At 42.3% G+C, this 16135-nt stretch overlaps 1 protein-coding gene across 2 annotated transcripts; it reads right to left on the reverse strand.

Annotated features, from left to right (window-relative positions):
• Positions 1 to 6060: 6060 nt before the first annotated feature.
• CLEC3B (C-type lectin domain family 3 member B) lies at positions 6061 to 16135 on the reverse strand. 2 transcript variants are annotated; one of them, XM_072154817.1, is made up of 3 exons: positions 15987 to 16135; positions 7925 to 8023; positions 6061 to 6734 (listed from the first exon to the last, which is right to left on the reverse strand). In XM_072154817.1, the coding sequence occupies exons 1-3, from the start codon at positions 16075 to 16077 to the stop codon at positions 6334 to 6336; spliced, it is 591 nt and encodes a 196-aa protein (XP_072010918.1). In that variant the 5' UTR covers positions 16078 to 16135; the 3' UTR covers positions 6061 to 6333. The 2 variants fall into 2 exon arrangements, with proteins under 2 accessions (XP_072010918.1, XP_072010917.1); XM_072154816.1 differs by having other exon boundaries at positions 7925 to 8026; positions 15987 to 16123.

Genomic DNA, 16135 nt, shown 5'->3' on the forward strand with positions numbered 1-16135 from the left:
CATTTGTGTAAAAGAATGTGATTTTCCCATGTTTAGAATCTGTGCAACAAAATCCGGTCAACTTTTAACCACTTACAGCATATCTGTGGTGATTCCAGAAAACATTTTCTGTTGGAGATTCTGAGTAAGAGAAATGTGAAACAGGTGCCAGGATGGAATCTACATCCCAATAATTAACATGGGGGAGGGCAGGGCCTCCATCGGAAAAGGGTTGGAAACTGGGACTCCTTTCACCACTCTTTGCACCTAAGTTTGCAGGGATGAGTTGTGGCTGGAAGAAGCTGACATGGAGGTCAGGTAGAACTAGAAAAGGAAAAATAACTTCTACAATCAAAGATGCCATCTACGAGTCACCATATTTACAGTAAGTGTTGGTATTACCCATGAGCGCACAGTTCTGCAGCATCTCCCCTGTGCTGTGACACTTTGTTATCGTCTCCTTTGTGGTTAACCTACATTGAGACAGTCCTATACTACATCAGATGTATCCACATATATCATCCAGTATCAATCACTGTGATAAGTTAATGCAGTAAAAAGCTGTCTGTTGGGCTGCGCACCTTCTTCTAGGCTAAAACAGCTTGCACAGGTATTTAAGAAGTGTCTGCACCGCTATTGTGTCACACACGGAGCCCTTTTGTGGCGCAGCTGCGCTGGCTTCCATGCGACACAAAAGATGGCAAACTCTGTTGGGTCAGTGAGGGGAAGCGACAGATTCATGAATTCTGGTGCACGATCTTAGTGAATCGCCACCTGCAGCATCATACACAAAAATAACACTTTTAGTGAATTTTCCAACATTCTAAGTATATGTGGGCCAGAGGTCTTATATTAATTTTCGCTCCTAAAGAGTTGCAAGGTCTTATTTTCAGGGGATGTCTTTTTTTTCCATGAAAAAGAATTCACAATTATTGTTGGACATTAAAAAAACAAAATTCCATGAAAGAAAGTCTTGTTACTCTCCGTGTACAACCATCTCTGCTACATTTGCATTCCTGGTATTTATGCACAAAAAGCTAATTTTTTTTATATAAGGACCATTATGTCAAAAACTTCTCTAACATCCTTATAACTTCCCAAACTGAATTTCCTGCTGAATTTCTTGTGACTCCATTTCTATTAGAATCATTGGCCCCAATCTCTTATGTTTAGCACTTTCCTTCAATGACCGCTTCTTGTTCCGGCAGCTGCTCGTAGCGCATTTGCAACAGTCAGTGATTTTATCCTATGAATTCTTCATTGATGCCATAACCTTGTTTAGTCTAAATTACCTACTAATACTAATGTATGGTGCGGGGGGAGATGTAGCAATGACTCCCGTTAGGTTTTATTTTCAGGGGAGGCCTTATATTTCTAAGCTTTAAAAAAATTGCACTAGGTCTTATTTTCAGGGAAACAGGGTAGTAAGCTTGGTTTTGTTACCATATCTACATAATAATTTTAGTCCTGAAAACATATTTATGCAGTTATCATGGTTCTTTTAATATATTTGTGTAATAATCAAGACTCAGATAATGTATCTATGTAGTGACAATGGTTCTTGTAACTTCTCTGTGTAGTAAAGCTAAAGAGATAATTTTGCTACAAACTGCCTTTGTCTTATGGTCTCAAGAGGACCCTCCTGACTGCTGTTGGGGAGATAGGGTCAAGTGCTGACAAAGTGCTACAGTCCATCTCTCAGAGAACGGTGCGTTTTAAAAATGGAGTTTGGTTATACAAAGTGGATGAAAATCTGGAGTGAGCTGTGCAGGAGAAGTGAAGGCTGATATTACAGAGGGGATGAGTAGCTTGAGGGAGCTGTGCAGAGGAATCGGAGGAAATTATACAGAAGGGATGAGGAGGGAACTGTGCAGGAAAAGTGAAGCATGTATATACAGACGGGATGAGGAGCTGGAAGAAGCTGGTAAAAGAGTTGGCTCTACTACAGGGATTAGAAGCTGGAGGGAGCTGTTCAGGAGAAGTGGAGTCTGATTATATAGATAGGATGAGAAGCTGGATGGAGCTGGAGCTGTGCAGGAGAATCAAGGGATTTATACATGGAGGATAAGGAGCTGGAGGGAGCTGTGCAGGAGACGTGAAGGCTTGTTATACATGAAGGATAAGGAGCTGGAGGGATCTGTGAATGAGAAGTGAAGGCTGGTTATACTGAGGCGATGAGAAGCTGGACGGAGTTGTGCAGGAGACGTGGAGGCTGGTTATACTGAGGCGATGAGAAGCTGGAGGGAGTTGTGCAGGAGACGTGGAGGCTGGTTATAATGAGGCGATGAGAAGCTGGAGGGAGTTGTGCAGGAGACGTGGAGGCTGGTTATACTGAGGCGATGAGAAGCTGGATGGAGTTGTGCAGGAGACGTGAAGGCTGGTTATACTGAGGCGATGAGAAGCTGGAGGGAGTTGTGCAGGAGACGTGGAGGCTGGTTATACTGAGGCGATGAGAAGCTGTAGGGAGTTGTGCAGGAGACGTGGAGGCTGGTTATACTGAGGCGATGAGAAGCTGGACGGAGTTGTGCAGGAGACGTGGAGGCTGGTTATACTGAGGCGATGAGAAGCTGGAGGGAGTTGTGCAGGAGACGTGGAGGCTGGTTATACTGAGGCGATGAGAAGCTGGAGGGAGTTGTGCAGGAGACATGGAGGCTGGTTATACTGAGGCGATGAGAAGCTGGAGGGAGTTGTGCAGGAGACGTGGAGGCTGGTTATACTGAGGCGATGAGAAGTTGGAGGGAGTTGTGCAGGAGACGTGGAGGCTGGTTATACTGAGGCAATGAAAAGCTGGACGGAGTTGTGCAGGAGACGTGGAGGCTGCTTATACTGAGGCGATGAGAAGCTGGAGGGAGTTGTGCAGGAGACGTGGAGGCTGGTTATACTGAGGCGATGAGAAGCTGGAGGGAGTTGTGCAGGAGACGTGGAGGCTGGTTATACTGAGGCGATGAGAAGCTGGAGGGAGTTGTGCAGGAGACGTGGAGGCTGGTTATACTGAGGCGATGAGAAGCTGGAGGGAGCTGTGAAAAGGCTAGTTATAAAGATATAAGGAAGAGGAAATGCAGGGAGCTGTGCAGGAGAAGTAGGTTTTGATTATACTGAGGGGATGAGGAGGGAGCTGTGCAGAAAAGTGGAGACTGCTTATACTAGCAGAGCTGTGTATATTGCAAGTGTGTGTGACCACCTCTCAATATTCTTGGTATCAAATATATTTTCCTTTTTTAATGATGTCTTTTTTCTTAATGATCTGGGATGTGTCCAATCAGATGCATCTTATCATTAAAAAAATATGACTATAGTAATGTCTCTATGAAGTAATGTCTATGTAGTTGTATTGGTTCTGGTACTGTATCTACGTAGTAAGTTTGTTACTTAGCTTGGTATCGTTAACACATCTATGTATTAATCTTAGAAATGTATTTATGCAGTAAGTTTGGATCTTGTAGTCAACTTGGTTCTGGTACCATATATATGCAGTAATATTAGTTTTGGTAACATATCTATGTAGTAATCTTGGTTCTGGTACCATATATATGCAGTAATATTAGTTTTGGTAGTGTATCTATGTAGTAAGCTTGGTTCTGTAGTGTATCTATGTAGTAATCTTGGTTCTGTAATGTATCTATCTAGTAATCTTAGTTTTGGTAACATATCTATGTAGTAATCTTGGTTCTGGTACCATATATATGCAGTAATATTAGTTTTGGTAATGTATCTATGTAGTAATCTAATGTCTAACTCATATTTAGTTTGTATTTCTTGAAAGGAGCAAAGAATGTTTGTTGTGTAAATGTCTCCTAGTGTTGTTATGCCTTTCTGTTCTTAGTGTATCTGTCCCTGCAGTGTGTGCAGTTGGGAGAGTGTAGGGTTATGCCATAGTGGAGTCTCAGCTATTATATCTGTAAAGCCTGCTATTTGCTTGGCCGCTTTCCAGACCTGTCTAGCTAGCCTATGCAGGGGTAGTAAAGACATGTTTAAGTCTTGAGGTGGTTCTAGAACCAGCCATAGGGATTTGAGGCTCAGGTGGTGTTGCAGGTGGTGTTCTGACTTAGGTAGTGTCTGTCCTCCCATCCAGCTGTTTAGGTATTTGAGCTGTCCCGCTAGGTAATAATTATAGAAGTCAGGGAGTGCCATGCCAGCTTCGTCTTTTGGTCATTGCAGTGTTTGAAGACTGAGTTTGGCTCTAGAGGTGGCCCATATAAATACCCCTGTTAGTGAGTGCAGTTCTTTGAAGAATTTTTTGGGGAGAGGAACTGCTGTGTGTTGTAAGATATAGAGGCACTTTGGGAGGATTATGAGTTTAACCAAGTTAATTCTTCCCGCTACTGAAAGTCGAAGTGCCTTATAAACCTTGTATTTCTCCTTTGCATAGGAGAGTAGTGGGCCCGTATCTATGTAGTAATCTTAGATTTGGTAATATATCTTTGTAGAAATCTTTGTTCTGATACTGTATGTTTAGTAAGCTTGGTTCCAATGCTGAATCTATGTAGTAAATTTTGTTTTTGTACTGTCCCCACGTAATATGTTTGGTTATGCTGTATTTTCTAAGTAGGAAGATAGGTTGTATAACTGTTTTTATGCACTAAAAGTCATATAATCAAAAAACTGCAGACTGCTGGGAAGGCCACAATCTCTTTACAGCCCAGTGTTAAACATATGCTTGCAATATGGTATAGCAGAATATGATTTGAAAATAATGTGCAAGGGTGTGAGCTCACAAAATTTGCAGATGAAATTCATAGTGGCAGCCCTGGGGGGGTAAAGTAAAAATCTTATTTTGATATATCTCATAAATCTTCAGATTCTATAAATTCAACATGCACTGTATGTAACAGTGGATTCCAAAACTATTCTTCATTAAAGGAAATTTTAAAAAAAGTTCAGCTTCTGATATTAGACACATCTGGCACACAGTAGTCACTTGCATATGCTTCCTCCTGTGATATAAATTTTCTATCTATCTGGTAATACGTTGCAGGAGGTACTTAACTGTATGACGTACCGTATGTAGCATATGAAATGTTGATTATAGAGATCAAACACCGTCAATGATCTCACATATGCCCCACATCTGTACACTGTATGAATGCCATGAGATTGAACAAAGCTAATGTCAGTGAGGTGATACTGGAGACATAAATAAATACATTTGTTTATAGCGTCAGGTATTGAAAACCTTTTTATCTTATTAGTCCAAAACATGTATGCTATTACTTTTACATCATTGAAAACTTAATGCGGCTGAGGACCTTGATCCAATACTTCTTTGGTTCCATAGTGATCTCAATTCAGTTAGTTTGATCTACAGGCAGCCTCATAGACTTAAAGGAAATCTACAATCCAAATCAATATAAACCAGTGGCACTTACTTATAGATCCAGGCACCGTGACTGTGATAATCTTCTTATATTTGTAATCCATGGCCTCCTTTCTTCTAAAATATACTTTTACAATTATGCAAAGGAGACTGATGTGCTCCTTGGGTGTTAACGGAGCCCTTCCATGATGCAGCTCCACAGGCTGTACAGTCTTCTCCTGCCCTGCTGCTCTCTCAGCACTTCCCTCCTCCCTCTGCCTGATGTAATCTCACTGCAACATAGGACGTTTCAGCTCACGGTGGAAGGGGAAAGTAATCATTACACATTATAACAGCGTGTGCATCTGCAACACGGAGCAGACAGTGTAACAGTCTTTGAAGCCAGATCACGGAGAGGCTAGGTAAACCCCTAAAGCTCATTAAAATAATGTAAAAAGTTGATTTTTTTGATAAACATGGAAAACAAATATAAGATGATTACTACAGCCATGGTGTCTGGATTTATGAGTAAGTGTCCCTGGTTTATCATGCTTGATTTTGATTGGAGACTTTCTTAAGTACAGTTGTCTTGGTAAGCCTTAGACATGGTGTTATCATCAGTAATATGCATTTCACTAGAGCTCTTTAACAATAGACTCTCTGTTACTGCTTTTCTATTGGCTTTGACTGGTAGTGCAGCTCAGCCCACTCCTACCTGATGGGCAAAAATATCAATCTATTAACAATCATGTTATTAAAGTTACAATAATAAAAGTATTCCAGCATGGTAATATACAACAAAGACTTTATTTGCATATTTTAACATAATACAATTACTGATTGCACTTGACATTAATTACTTCCACTGTCAATAGCTATATACAATATAAAAGGTGTAAATAAATATACTTGTGGCAGCAAGTTAAAGTCTGGGTCTAGTGAATTACTAATATACTAAGCAAAAAGAGTTATAATGCTCTCCAGGTGACATTCTGGGTGAATTTTGCTACATTTGTGCTCTCAAGCGTGAATAGCTTAGTATAGTAAAGGAGGTTTGGTAGTTAGACGATTGAGAACTGACACACAAAAGGCAGTGTCTCCTTGCAGTTTTTATCAAACCACTTGCCAATTGCAACAGCAGAAAGAGATGCACAGTTCTCCTGCTTGCCCCCATCAGGTTGAGTGGTAATCTCAGTTTCCCAATTTTTAAAGGAGATGCGACTCCCAGTCATATCCACCCAGGTTCCCTCAGTAGCCATATCATTGATACCTATCCAAACTTCTGAACCTGAACCTAAGCTCTTGCGAACATAATCATATACAGAATCATTTTCATCTCCATTCTCTGGAGCACTCAGGGTCCCTCCTTGTGAAATGCAGGTGTCGCTGGCCGCATGGTATGTCTTTGCTTCCGAAAAGGACAGGAAACATTTGTTTAGAGCCTTGTGGCCCTTCAGGCAAACTGGAATGATAATAAGATTGTTTATTATATAACTTAGAATGTAAAAAATTAACTTACATGTCCCCTCTGCACATCATATGGGATAAGGGGTAAATTATGGATCACTTAAAGAGGTATTCCCACAAAATCAAATTCTTAAATATACTCAGGATAACAAAATAACACATTCTCCAATTCACTGTTATTAACAAAAATACAGCATTTCACAGATATAATTACGCATTTACGGTTGCCCCAGGATCTGACCGTAAATCTTCAGATTTTTTTTATGGTTGGGCAGGGCAGATTCCTCTCATGAATTGCTTCTGCTGTCTGCTCCATGAAGTATGATATCTGCCCCTCCCCCTCCATTAGAGGAATTGATACACAGACACGTCCTGCCAGCAAGCAGTGTGCACAGACTTACTCTACAAGCTATAAATGAGATAAAATGTTTATAGCAGAGGCAGGAGGCATGTAGCAGGGCTGACTGTGTGTATTATAGCAGAGTGTTATTGTGTTTTATATCCGTCTCATGGATCTCATCCTTTCTCATCTCTGATCTTTCTATTTCTATGTGTCAAACTAGTAGAATGTTTAGAAGCTTTATGAAAGTGTAGATAAACCTGTAGCCTGAGAAACTAACCACATTATCATCACACAGGGATCATGAAGTGTCTGCTTAGAGAGACCCTGCCGATACCCTGGAATTTTATACTATCCATTACTGAGTGATAGGAGCTAAAACAGCAATAAAACTGAGTAAAATTGTAAAGTAAGGGGGTTAAAATCATCCTATGAATTGTGTAAATACCACTAGGGGTTATAATTTGAGATCATTCTCAGATGATTAGAGTGTGTGGGTCCATGAGATGGGACTTTCAGCAATCATATCTATGATCATTCTGCATATTAGAGATTTAACCCCTTCAATGTATGGGGTAAAATCAGTGTGATTCAGAAGAATAATGCACAGCTTATTCCATTGCAACCATTCTGTGTCAGAGTCCTTTTTGGCCGATATCAGATTGGTGAGGATACATCAATGCAGATCATGCAGATCAGTTCCCAGACAGGAACAGGACTGTTCCATTCTCTGAGCCTTGATTTCTGAGAACAGTGGACCAGTGGGGGTGTTAAGTTTTGGACCTCCATCAATCAATCTTATATAGATGAACTATCCTTATGGGTTATACCTTAATGGTACTCACTTGTCTGCAATGCTTGTTGTTCCTTTAGGTGATTGACATCCTGATTAAGTTCTTCCAACTGCTTCTTTAAATCCTCAAACATTTTCAAGCTGACTACATCTGCTGAACAAACAAATGGAGTAACCAGTTTACAATGAGCAATCACTGACAGGAGGCAAGAAAAAGGGCAAGTCACACATGAAACGGCCATATGCCCTGCTAGGGGCTACCCTCTCTCCCATCTGTTTGCATACTCTCTTCTTTGACCTCTTTGACACGTGCTTACCCAGGACAAAGCCTAGGCTAGCATACAGCTGGGTGCAAGATGGAGGAGGGGTGAGCCCCTCACCTACACTCTCTCCATTGAAAGCTGAACAGCTGCAACATAAAAAAACTAAAAATTAAACTATTGGGCTACATTTACACGAACGTGTGGGGGACCTACGTACAGCTGTAAAAATATAGAGCATGCTCTATCTTCGGCCTTATTTAAGGCCATGCGTCATTAATTTCAATGGAGATGGGATCAGTCAACCTCTTCCTCTCCGGATGGGTATACGTTTGTGTAAATGTAGCCTCAGTCCTATGAAACATAACATCCCTGGTCCAATTAAGTATAAATTAAATAGTTTCTGGTAACCAAGGTTTATATCTTGTTCTACCCTTGTACCTTAAGGTATGTAATATTTGCCTTATTCCTATCGAGTAATCTATGGCAGAAATATAACATCTGATGCATATTTAGTTTAATCTACATGATTAGAGATAATTCACGTGGCAAGAAGTAACGTGTCACTTGTTTTACTGCCAGATGTGTTTCAAATTGGCACCAAGTAAGTATGCAGTTTCTGCTTCCCCAATGTTAGACTGTGTGCTCCCGCTCCGGCCACCGCTACAGACTCACCTGTCCCGGCTCCTGCTCTCCTGCAGACTGCCATGGGTGGGCGTCCCCGCCTACTAGGGCGCGCGCCGGCTGTTGGGGATTTAAAGGGTCAGCTCCCCGCTAATTGGTGCACATCTCCTTTTAATCCAGCACCTCCCTTCCTGCCTCAACAGATCTTTGAGTTCCTACGCCATTGAGAAAGCTTCGCTGCAACATTCCTGAGTATTCCTGCGTTCCTGTGTGTTCCGGCTCCTGAGTCCTGTGTGCTCCTGCGTATTCCTGCTTCTGTGTTCCTGTGTGCCTGCATTCCTGCGACCCCCGGATTGGACTTGACCTTCCATCTCTGCCGCCTGCCCTGACCCTGTGCCTGAACCTGACCACGAGTACCTTGGCTGTGACTGTGGGCTAGTCACACCTGTGGAACGACCTGGTGGCACCCTGCTTTGCGGAGGACTCTGGTGAAGACCAGGTGCCACTTAGACTCCGGTCGCAGGTGTCGGCTAATACCACCTCCCGCAGTGGTCTAGGGGATCCACTGATCCTGACACTAATAAAGTATATATAGGCAGCAAAGTGAATATAATAAAAGGGTAATAGAGATGAGCGAGCACTAAAATGCTCGAGTGCTCGTTATTCGAGACGAACTTTTCCAGATGCTCGAGTGCTCGTCTCGAATAACGAGCCCCATTGAAGTCAATGGGAGACTCGAGCATTTTTCAAAGGGACCATGGTTCGGGAATAAAATGTGTTAATTAATTGAAAAAGAATGTCTTCTGATAAGTTAGCAGATGTATGCAAACATCTGCAATCTATTCTTCACTGTTCCGCGCGTATATTATCTCCCGACAAGTTAACAGATGTGAAGAACAGTGAAGAATAGAATAAAAACAGTGACCACAGGATCATTTAAGTGAAAAACACAGTGAAGAATAGATTGCAGATGTTCTGCACATCTGCTTACTTGTCGGGAGATACGCTGTCCCGGGATCCGCTGCTCTTCTTCCACTGAAGTCTCCCCGATGTCTCCGTGCCCCTCGATGTCTCCGTGCCCCTCGATGTCTCCGTGCCCCTCGATGTCTCCCCGTGCCCCTGTATGTCTCCGTGCCCCTCGATGTCTCCGTGCCCCTCGATGTCTCCGTGCCCCTCGATGTCTCCGTGCCCCTCGATGTCTCCCCGTGCCCCTCGATGTCTCCCCGTGCCCCTCGATGTCTCCCCGTGCCCCTCGATGTCTCCGTGCCCCTCGATGTCTCCGTGCCCCTCGATGTCTCCGTGCCCCTCGATGTCTCCGTGCCCCTCGATGTCTCCCCGTGCCCCTCGATGTCTCCCCGTGCCCCTCGATGTCTCCGTGCCCCTCGATGTCTCCGTGCCCCTCGATGTCTCCCCGTGCCCCTCGATGTCTCCCCGTGCCCCTCGATGTCTCCGTGCCCCTCGATGTCTCCGTGCCCCTCGATGTCTCCGTGCCCCTCGATGTCTCCGTGCCCCTCGATGTCTCCGTGCCCCTCGATGTCTCCGTGCCCCTCGATGTCTCCGTGCCCCTCGATGTCTCCCCGTGCCCCTCGATGTCTCCGTGCCCCTCGATGTCTCCGTGCCCCTCGATGTCTCCGTGCCCCTCGATGTCTCCCCGTGCCCCTCGATGTCTCCGTGCCCCTCGATGTCTCCGTGCCCCTCGATGTCTCCGTGCCCCTCGATGTCTCCCCGTGCCCCTCGATGTCTCCCCGTGCCCCTCGATGTCTCCGTGCCCCTCGATGTCTCCGTGTCCCTCGATGTCTCCGTGCCCCTCGATGTCTCCGTGCCCCTCGATGTCTCCGTGCCCCTCGATGTCTCCGTGCCCCTCGATGTCTCCCCGTGCCCCTCGATGTCTCCGTGCCCCTCGATGTCTCCGTGTCCCTCGATGTCTCCGTGCCCCTCGATGTCTCCGTGCCCCTCGATGTCTCCGTGCCCCTCGATGTCTCCGTGCCCCTCGATGTCTCCGTGCCCCTCGATGTCTCCCCGTGCCCCTCGATGTCTCCGTGCTGCCGCTGCCCCATGTCTCTGTGCTGCTCACCGTGTTCTTCACACATATATATTGTTCTTCACATACTATTTTGTTCGCACCGTTCCGCGCGTATCTTCCGACAAGTAAGCAGATGTGCCGAACATCTGTAATCTATTCTTCACTGTGTTCTTCACTGTGTTTTTCACTTAAATGATCCTGTGTTCACTGTGTTCACTGTTTTTATTCTATTCTTCATTGTTCTTCACTGTGTTTTTTTAATTAAATGCTCGATCTCGAGCAGGGGAAATACTCGTCCGAGCAACGAGCCGTCTCGAGTACCTTAATACTCGAACGAGCATCAAGCTCGGACGAGTATACTCGCTCATCTCTAAAGGGTAACCCTCTTGTCCTTTAATGTCCCTAGTTTCTGTCAATGCTGGTAATGTATATAAATCATCTTTACCTCTGGATTGCACTACACCATGGCAGGGACCGGTTACTTGTCTAAAGTATGATTCGGTCTCACCTTTAAAAAGGTTCTTTGTATTATATTATCTTTGCTGGACATGAATTATTTATTTCTAAGGGTTTTTGGTCTGGTACCTTATTTACTGGATTACGGATATTGTGCTGTGATTTGAGATGAGTGGACACAATGTTTCCCTTTAGGTGTGGTCTGCGGAACCTGGACATATTGCTGGATTGGCAGCCGAATAGCCAATCCGTCAAATTGATGCCCCTACCAACTATCCATGGCTATGATTCCCCCTCTGGCCAATAATAGCCATGGCTAATAGCTAGGGGCTATGTTCGGGTCCTGCTGGCCAAAAGGAAACACTGGTTCCGCTCATCTCTAGATGTTAGCCATATTGTACCCACATGTGTACACATGTGTCACTATATACTTGTTTACCATTTCAATAGTAAATGTTTGGTCAGTTATCCTGTCTATGTATGTCTAATAAAGATTGTGATTTTATTACATTTGAGCCATTGTTGACATTTGTTTTCTTAATAAAAGCAGATCATTGGTTTAGCTTAATGTGTTAGCTCTATAAAGTTTTGGACATATTTTCTATGGGTTGCCCCACCGTCATCCTCCATTGTTCACTGTCCTTAGGATTGGTCATGATCATTAATCCAGATAATCCCCTTAACATTTGATTGATATACATTTCCTTGGTGGTAGTCTTAGATCTAGTCATCTTATGCATTAAGAAGAGGATCTGTTATCTCTTCTGAGGTGTCTGTTTTATGCCATGACTGCATTCCTCCTAAAGTCAATTCAGCATCATCTGTTCTTTCAAGATGTGCAGATCCTTTATTATTCATTATAAAAAGTTATAGTAGTTAAAGGAACCCTACTTTCAGGAATTTACCTATAAAGATAGATCTGAAGGTAGGTGTCCTCCCATGCACCGGACCCCAAAAGTGTGGCTCTCTAATCCTTTGATATAACTTATTCAGAAATAAACCTTATCTTTGTTTTATGCTAATTATCATCAGAGGCTACTGGGGCGTGGAGTAGCCTGTCCGGGTTGTTTGGGCAAATGCTACGCCATGCCACAGTAGCCTCTGCTATCCCACCTCCTTGCAAGTCCTAGTGTGCAAAAGCTGTAGTGGTGCCACCAGTTCCTTCATAGCTCTATCCATTCTGAGAAACTGGCAGCATAAATAGCGTTAATGTATCTGAATCGCAACTAGGAATGGAAAAGAAGGCGGAACAGCAAAGGCTAATGGGGATAATAGAGTAGCATTTGCTCCCACAGCCTGGATAGGCTACTCCATGTGTCAGAGTAGCCTCTGCCAACAATTTGTATAAAACAAAGATAAGGTTTATTTCTGGTTTAGCTATATAATGGATTAGAGAGGGATGCTGTAAGGCTGAGGGGGTACGGAGGAACCTACAATCGGAGGGTAGATTTCCTTTAACTGAATTGCACTAATTGAGGGATGGAGTGTCCTCTCATTGATTGATTCTTCTGTCTGCTAGATGTAGTGTGATCTCTGCCCCTTCCCTTCCAAGACAAGCTCACACACAGACACTTCCTTTCAGCAATCAGAGTGCACAGACTTACTCTACAAACTACAGATAAGATCTTTCTAGGAGGGGAAGGAGGCATGTAGTAGAGCTGAGTTAGTAGACTGTTGTGTGTTATATCCATCTCACGGATCTCATTATCTCTTGTCTCGTGATCTCTCTTTTTCTATGTGTCAGATTCTATTAGAATGTTCAGAAGCTTTATGGAAGTGTAGAAAAACCTATACCCTGATAAGCTAAGCACATTGTCAGTACACAGGGATCATAATGGGGCACACAATAATGGTCCGCGGACCGAATTTCCGTCGGGTTTCCCCCGACTACACCCGAATTGGGTGGGCTTGGCCGTCGGACAACCCGACTGATTTGGACTGGGATTTAAAATTCAAATTGTGTCACAAAACATGCACTCACATACACCGGGAAGAAGATGGTGAACTCCGGCGAACCTCAGTGGGGAAGCCACACATGCAGGATATCGGGCGCACGATCTTGGTGAATCGCGCCGTATTTCATCCTTGTTGGACAGTCCGGATCAGGGATTGCAACAGGACGGGTAAGTAAATGTGCCCCATTCTGTCCCCAATTTCATGTCTATACTCAACATTTTATGCTGACCATCACCCTAGTGACAGGCCCTTAAATGGCAATAAAAGTGAGTAAAATTGTAAAGTAAGGGGGTTAAAAATTATCTTTAATGTGTAAACATCACTATGGGGTTATAATTTGAAAGCATTCTTTCATCTGCAAAACCCTTTAAGTAATAAGTGTCAGCTACTTAGTTTTTACAATTAAAAATGAGATACTATAATATTATACATATAAATTCTAATACTTATATATCTCAACATTATAAACATTTTAGAATTTTTGAGGGATCTGTGGTCATTGTGAAAATTGTAAGATTTTAGAATAATTTTTCAATGCAAAGCAGTTGATTTTATAAGTTTGGCTTCTGCTGCCTCTACCTATCACAGAACATATCAAACTCCAAAATTGCATTGACTTGCATTTCTGTGTGATGGTTCAGTCCTCAGCCCTTTTCTTTTTCCCTATTAAAAAAATATTCTAAGCTGATTTATGATGATAGTTGAATTTGACTGATTTGAAGGTGTACACTATTCTTCAGCTTATTACATTAAAAAAACTTGTGTAATAAAATGATCAAAAAGTATTTTTAGCCAAAATATCCAAATAAAACAAAAGTCTCCATAACCTTTAAGAAAACATACAATGAATAAAGATATAATTGAATAATATGTTTCGTTACTATACTGTTTTTCACTGCATTTGCTTTTATATTTAACTATTCTTACACCATAAGAGCTGGATTTATTAAGGGAGTTGGCTGTTATGTGCTACAGATTTGTAGCAGATCTGGAAGAACCTCTGGGTTCCTCACATTCTTTTGCAGTTAGAGATGTATTGCAAGATCCGAGGACTTGTAAGTACATTAGAAATGAATAAAAATACAGGCATTTTATTTTTCTGATTCATGATATAGTGACATTTTTGAAAGACATCAGATATCAAAGGGACTGTAAGTATATAATGGATCTTTAGGTAACTATCTCCTTTATACAATATCGGTAGATACTACAATTCCAATGATCATGGAAACATAATTATTTTATCAATCTGAACAGAAAGTTATACTGTCTTTCTCTAAAGAGTTTCCACTAGCGCATGTTACCTGTCTTCTTAAAGATGTTGGCCACTTTATCTCATGGTTTTTGTAATATGTGTGAAAGTGAGGGGAGCCTGATATCATGTAATTTACTAATATACATCTAATTATAGTTCTGCACCTCTTTCTTGATATGTAGAGTAAAGCCTCTTGTCTTTTACCTTATTGAGGGTCATGTTATCTCCAACAGCCGTTCAGGGACAGTTAGAGATCACATGACCCTCCATCTGCGGCCATTTTATGGTCAGGAACGTCTGGCTGATGAGGTAAAAGACAGGAGGCTTCACTTCACAAATCAAGAAAGAGGAGCAGAACTTTTATTGGATGTATATTGTTAAATTATCTCATATCCTGCCCCCCATACTTACACACACACATTTCAAAAACCATGAGGTAAAGTGGCCAACCCCTTTAAAATCATTAAATAAATCATAAACTTTAGGAGCCTCCCCAAAAGAAATTACAGCATGAATGTAATGGTGGTCAATAAACTTGCCAATATCAATAAACCATGTAACCTGTAATATATTTTCATAATTTATTATTTTACTACACTTGCTGTTAGGTGTTCAACTGCCCCTTGTCATAGGTTTTCTCAGTCCAGTCAATGTATATACCGTATAATGCAAGAAAGAGACTTGCGACATGAAAAAATGTAGAAAACTACACTTTGGACTAAAACTACCAGTTATTAGGATGGTGGTCCCCCTCCCAAGGCCAGGGAGTGACCGTGGGGGAACCTTCCAGCTACAGCAGTCCAGAGTCTGTACTGGTTTAATGAATCTGGTCAATGTCTTCCATTAACTTAGTAGTAGAATTTTTTTTTGTGGGATCTGGGTTAGGGAATTTGGTTTCTCGGTACCACTCTGCATAGCAAACTGAAGAATGCTGGTGGATCAGTCTGCATACCTCCTCTGAGCCCTCTTGAACAATTTTCTAGTTGATTTATGATCAACTTAAAATGTAGGTGTACAGTATTCTACAGTTGTAAAGGAACACATGATTGCTACAGATGGCAACTATTTGCTATGGCAGTATCTATGATACTTGCACTTGTCATCCTAGTTAGGGACCAGTGAGTGGGGCACCAGATAGCACTTGAGTATGTGTTTACTTTCATGGTTATCACTACAGATATTTCATAATGTATATGTATGGAGAAGCATCCTGGTACCACTCTTTCCCCTGCTATTGTGTTATTCTAGATAATCCAAGATAAGCGCTAGATGTTCTAGAATTTATATTAAAATACTTTTTTCTGTGAGTATTATTATTCATATGTAAAGTTTGTATATGCGTTGTGATTGTAATGATAGTTTCTGTTGTTAGGATACAAACCCTATATGAACAAGCATCAGACACAACTGTCAGCACCAACTCATTGTAAATGGGGATTAAAAAATGATTTGTTCTGTTTCAATAGGAGAAATAATAATCAATAATATTCCAAATGACCACATCTTTACATGCACATGTATAAAAGACAAAGCTTCTTACCTTTACTAGTTTGCCTTTGTTTTTTCTGCTGATATGAGACTTGGGCAAAGCAGAAGAGGCACAGAACCAGACAGGCTCGTCGGAGCTCCATGATAATCCCACCAGTGGCAATCTCCTCTTTGAAGCAGACTGTGTGCCTGCACTTTATT

This window comes from Engystomops pustulosus, chromosome 5 (genome assembly GCF_040894005.1).
Source record: "Engystomops pustulosus chromosome 5, aEngPut4.maternal, whole genome shotgun sequence".
Taxonomy (NCBI): domain Eukaryota; kingdom Metazoa; phylum Chordata; class Amphibia; order Anura; family Leptodactylidae; genus Engystomops; species Engystomops pustulosus.

What these genes read in the sequence shown, in the direction of transcription:
- CLEC3B (XM_072154816.1), bottom strand. Translation starts at nt 16,077, where the DNA reads ATGGAGCTCCGACGAGCCTGTCTGGTTCTGTGCCTCTTCTGCTTTGCC. An exon ending in ACAAAGGCAAACTAGTAAAG is followed by an intron (nt 8,027 to 15,986) that starts GTAAGAAGCTTT and finishes TTGTTTGTTCAG; the next exon opens with CAGATGTAGTCAGCTTGAAA. An exon ending in ACAACAAGCATTGCAGACAA is followed by an intron (nt 6,735 to 7,924) that starts GTGAGTACCATT and finishes TTATCATTCCAG; the next exon opens with TTTGCCTGAAGGGCCACAAG.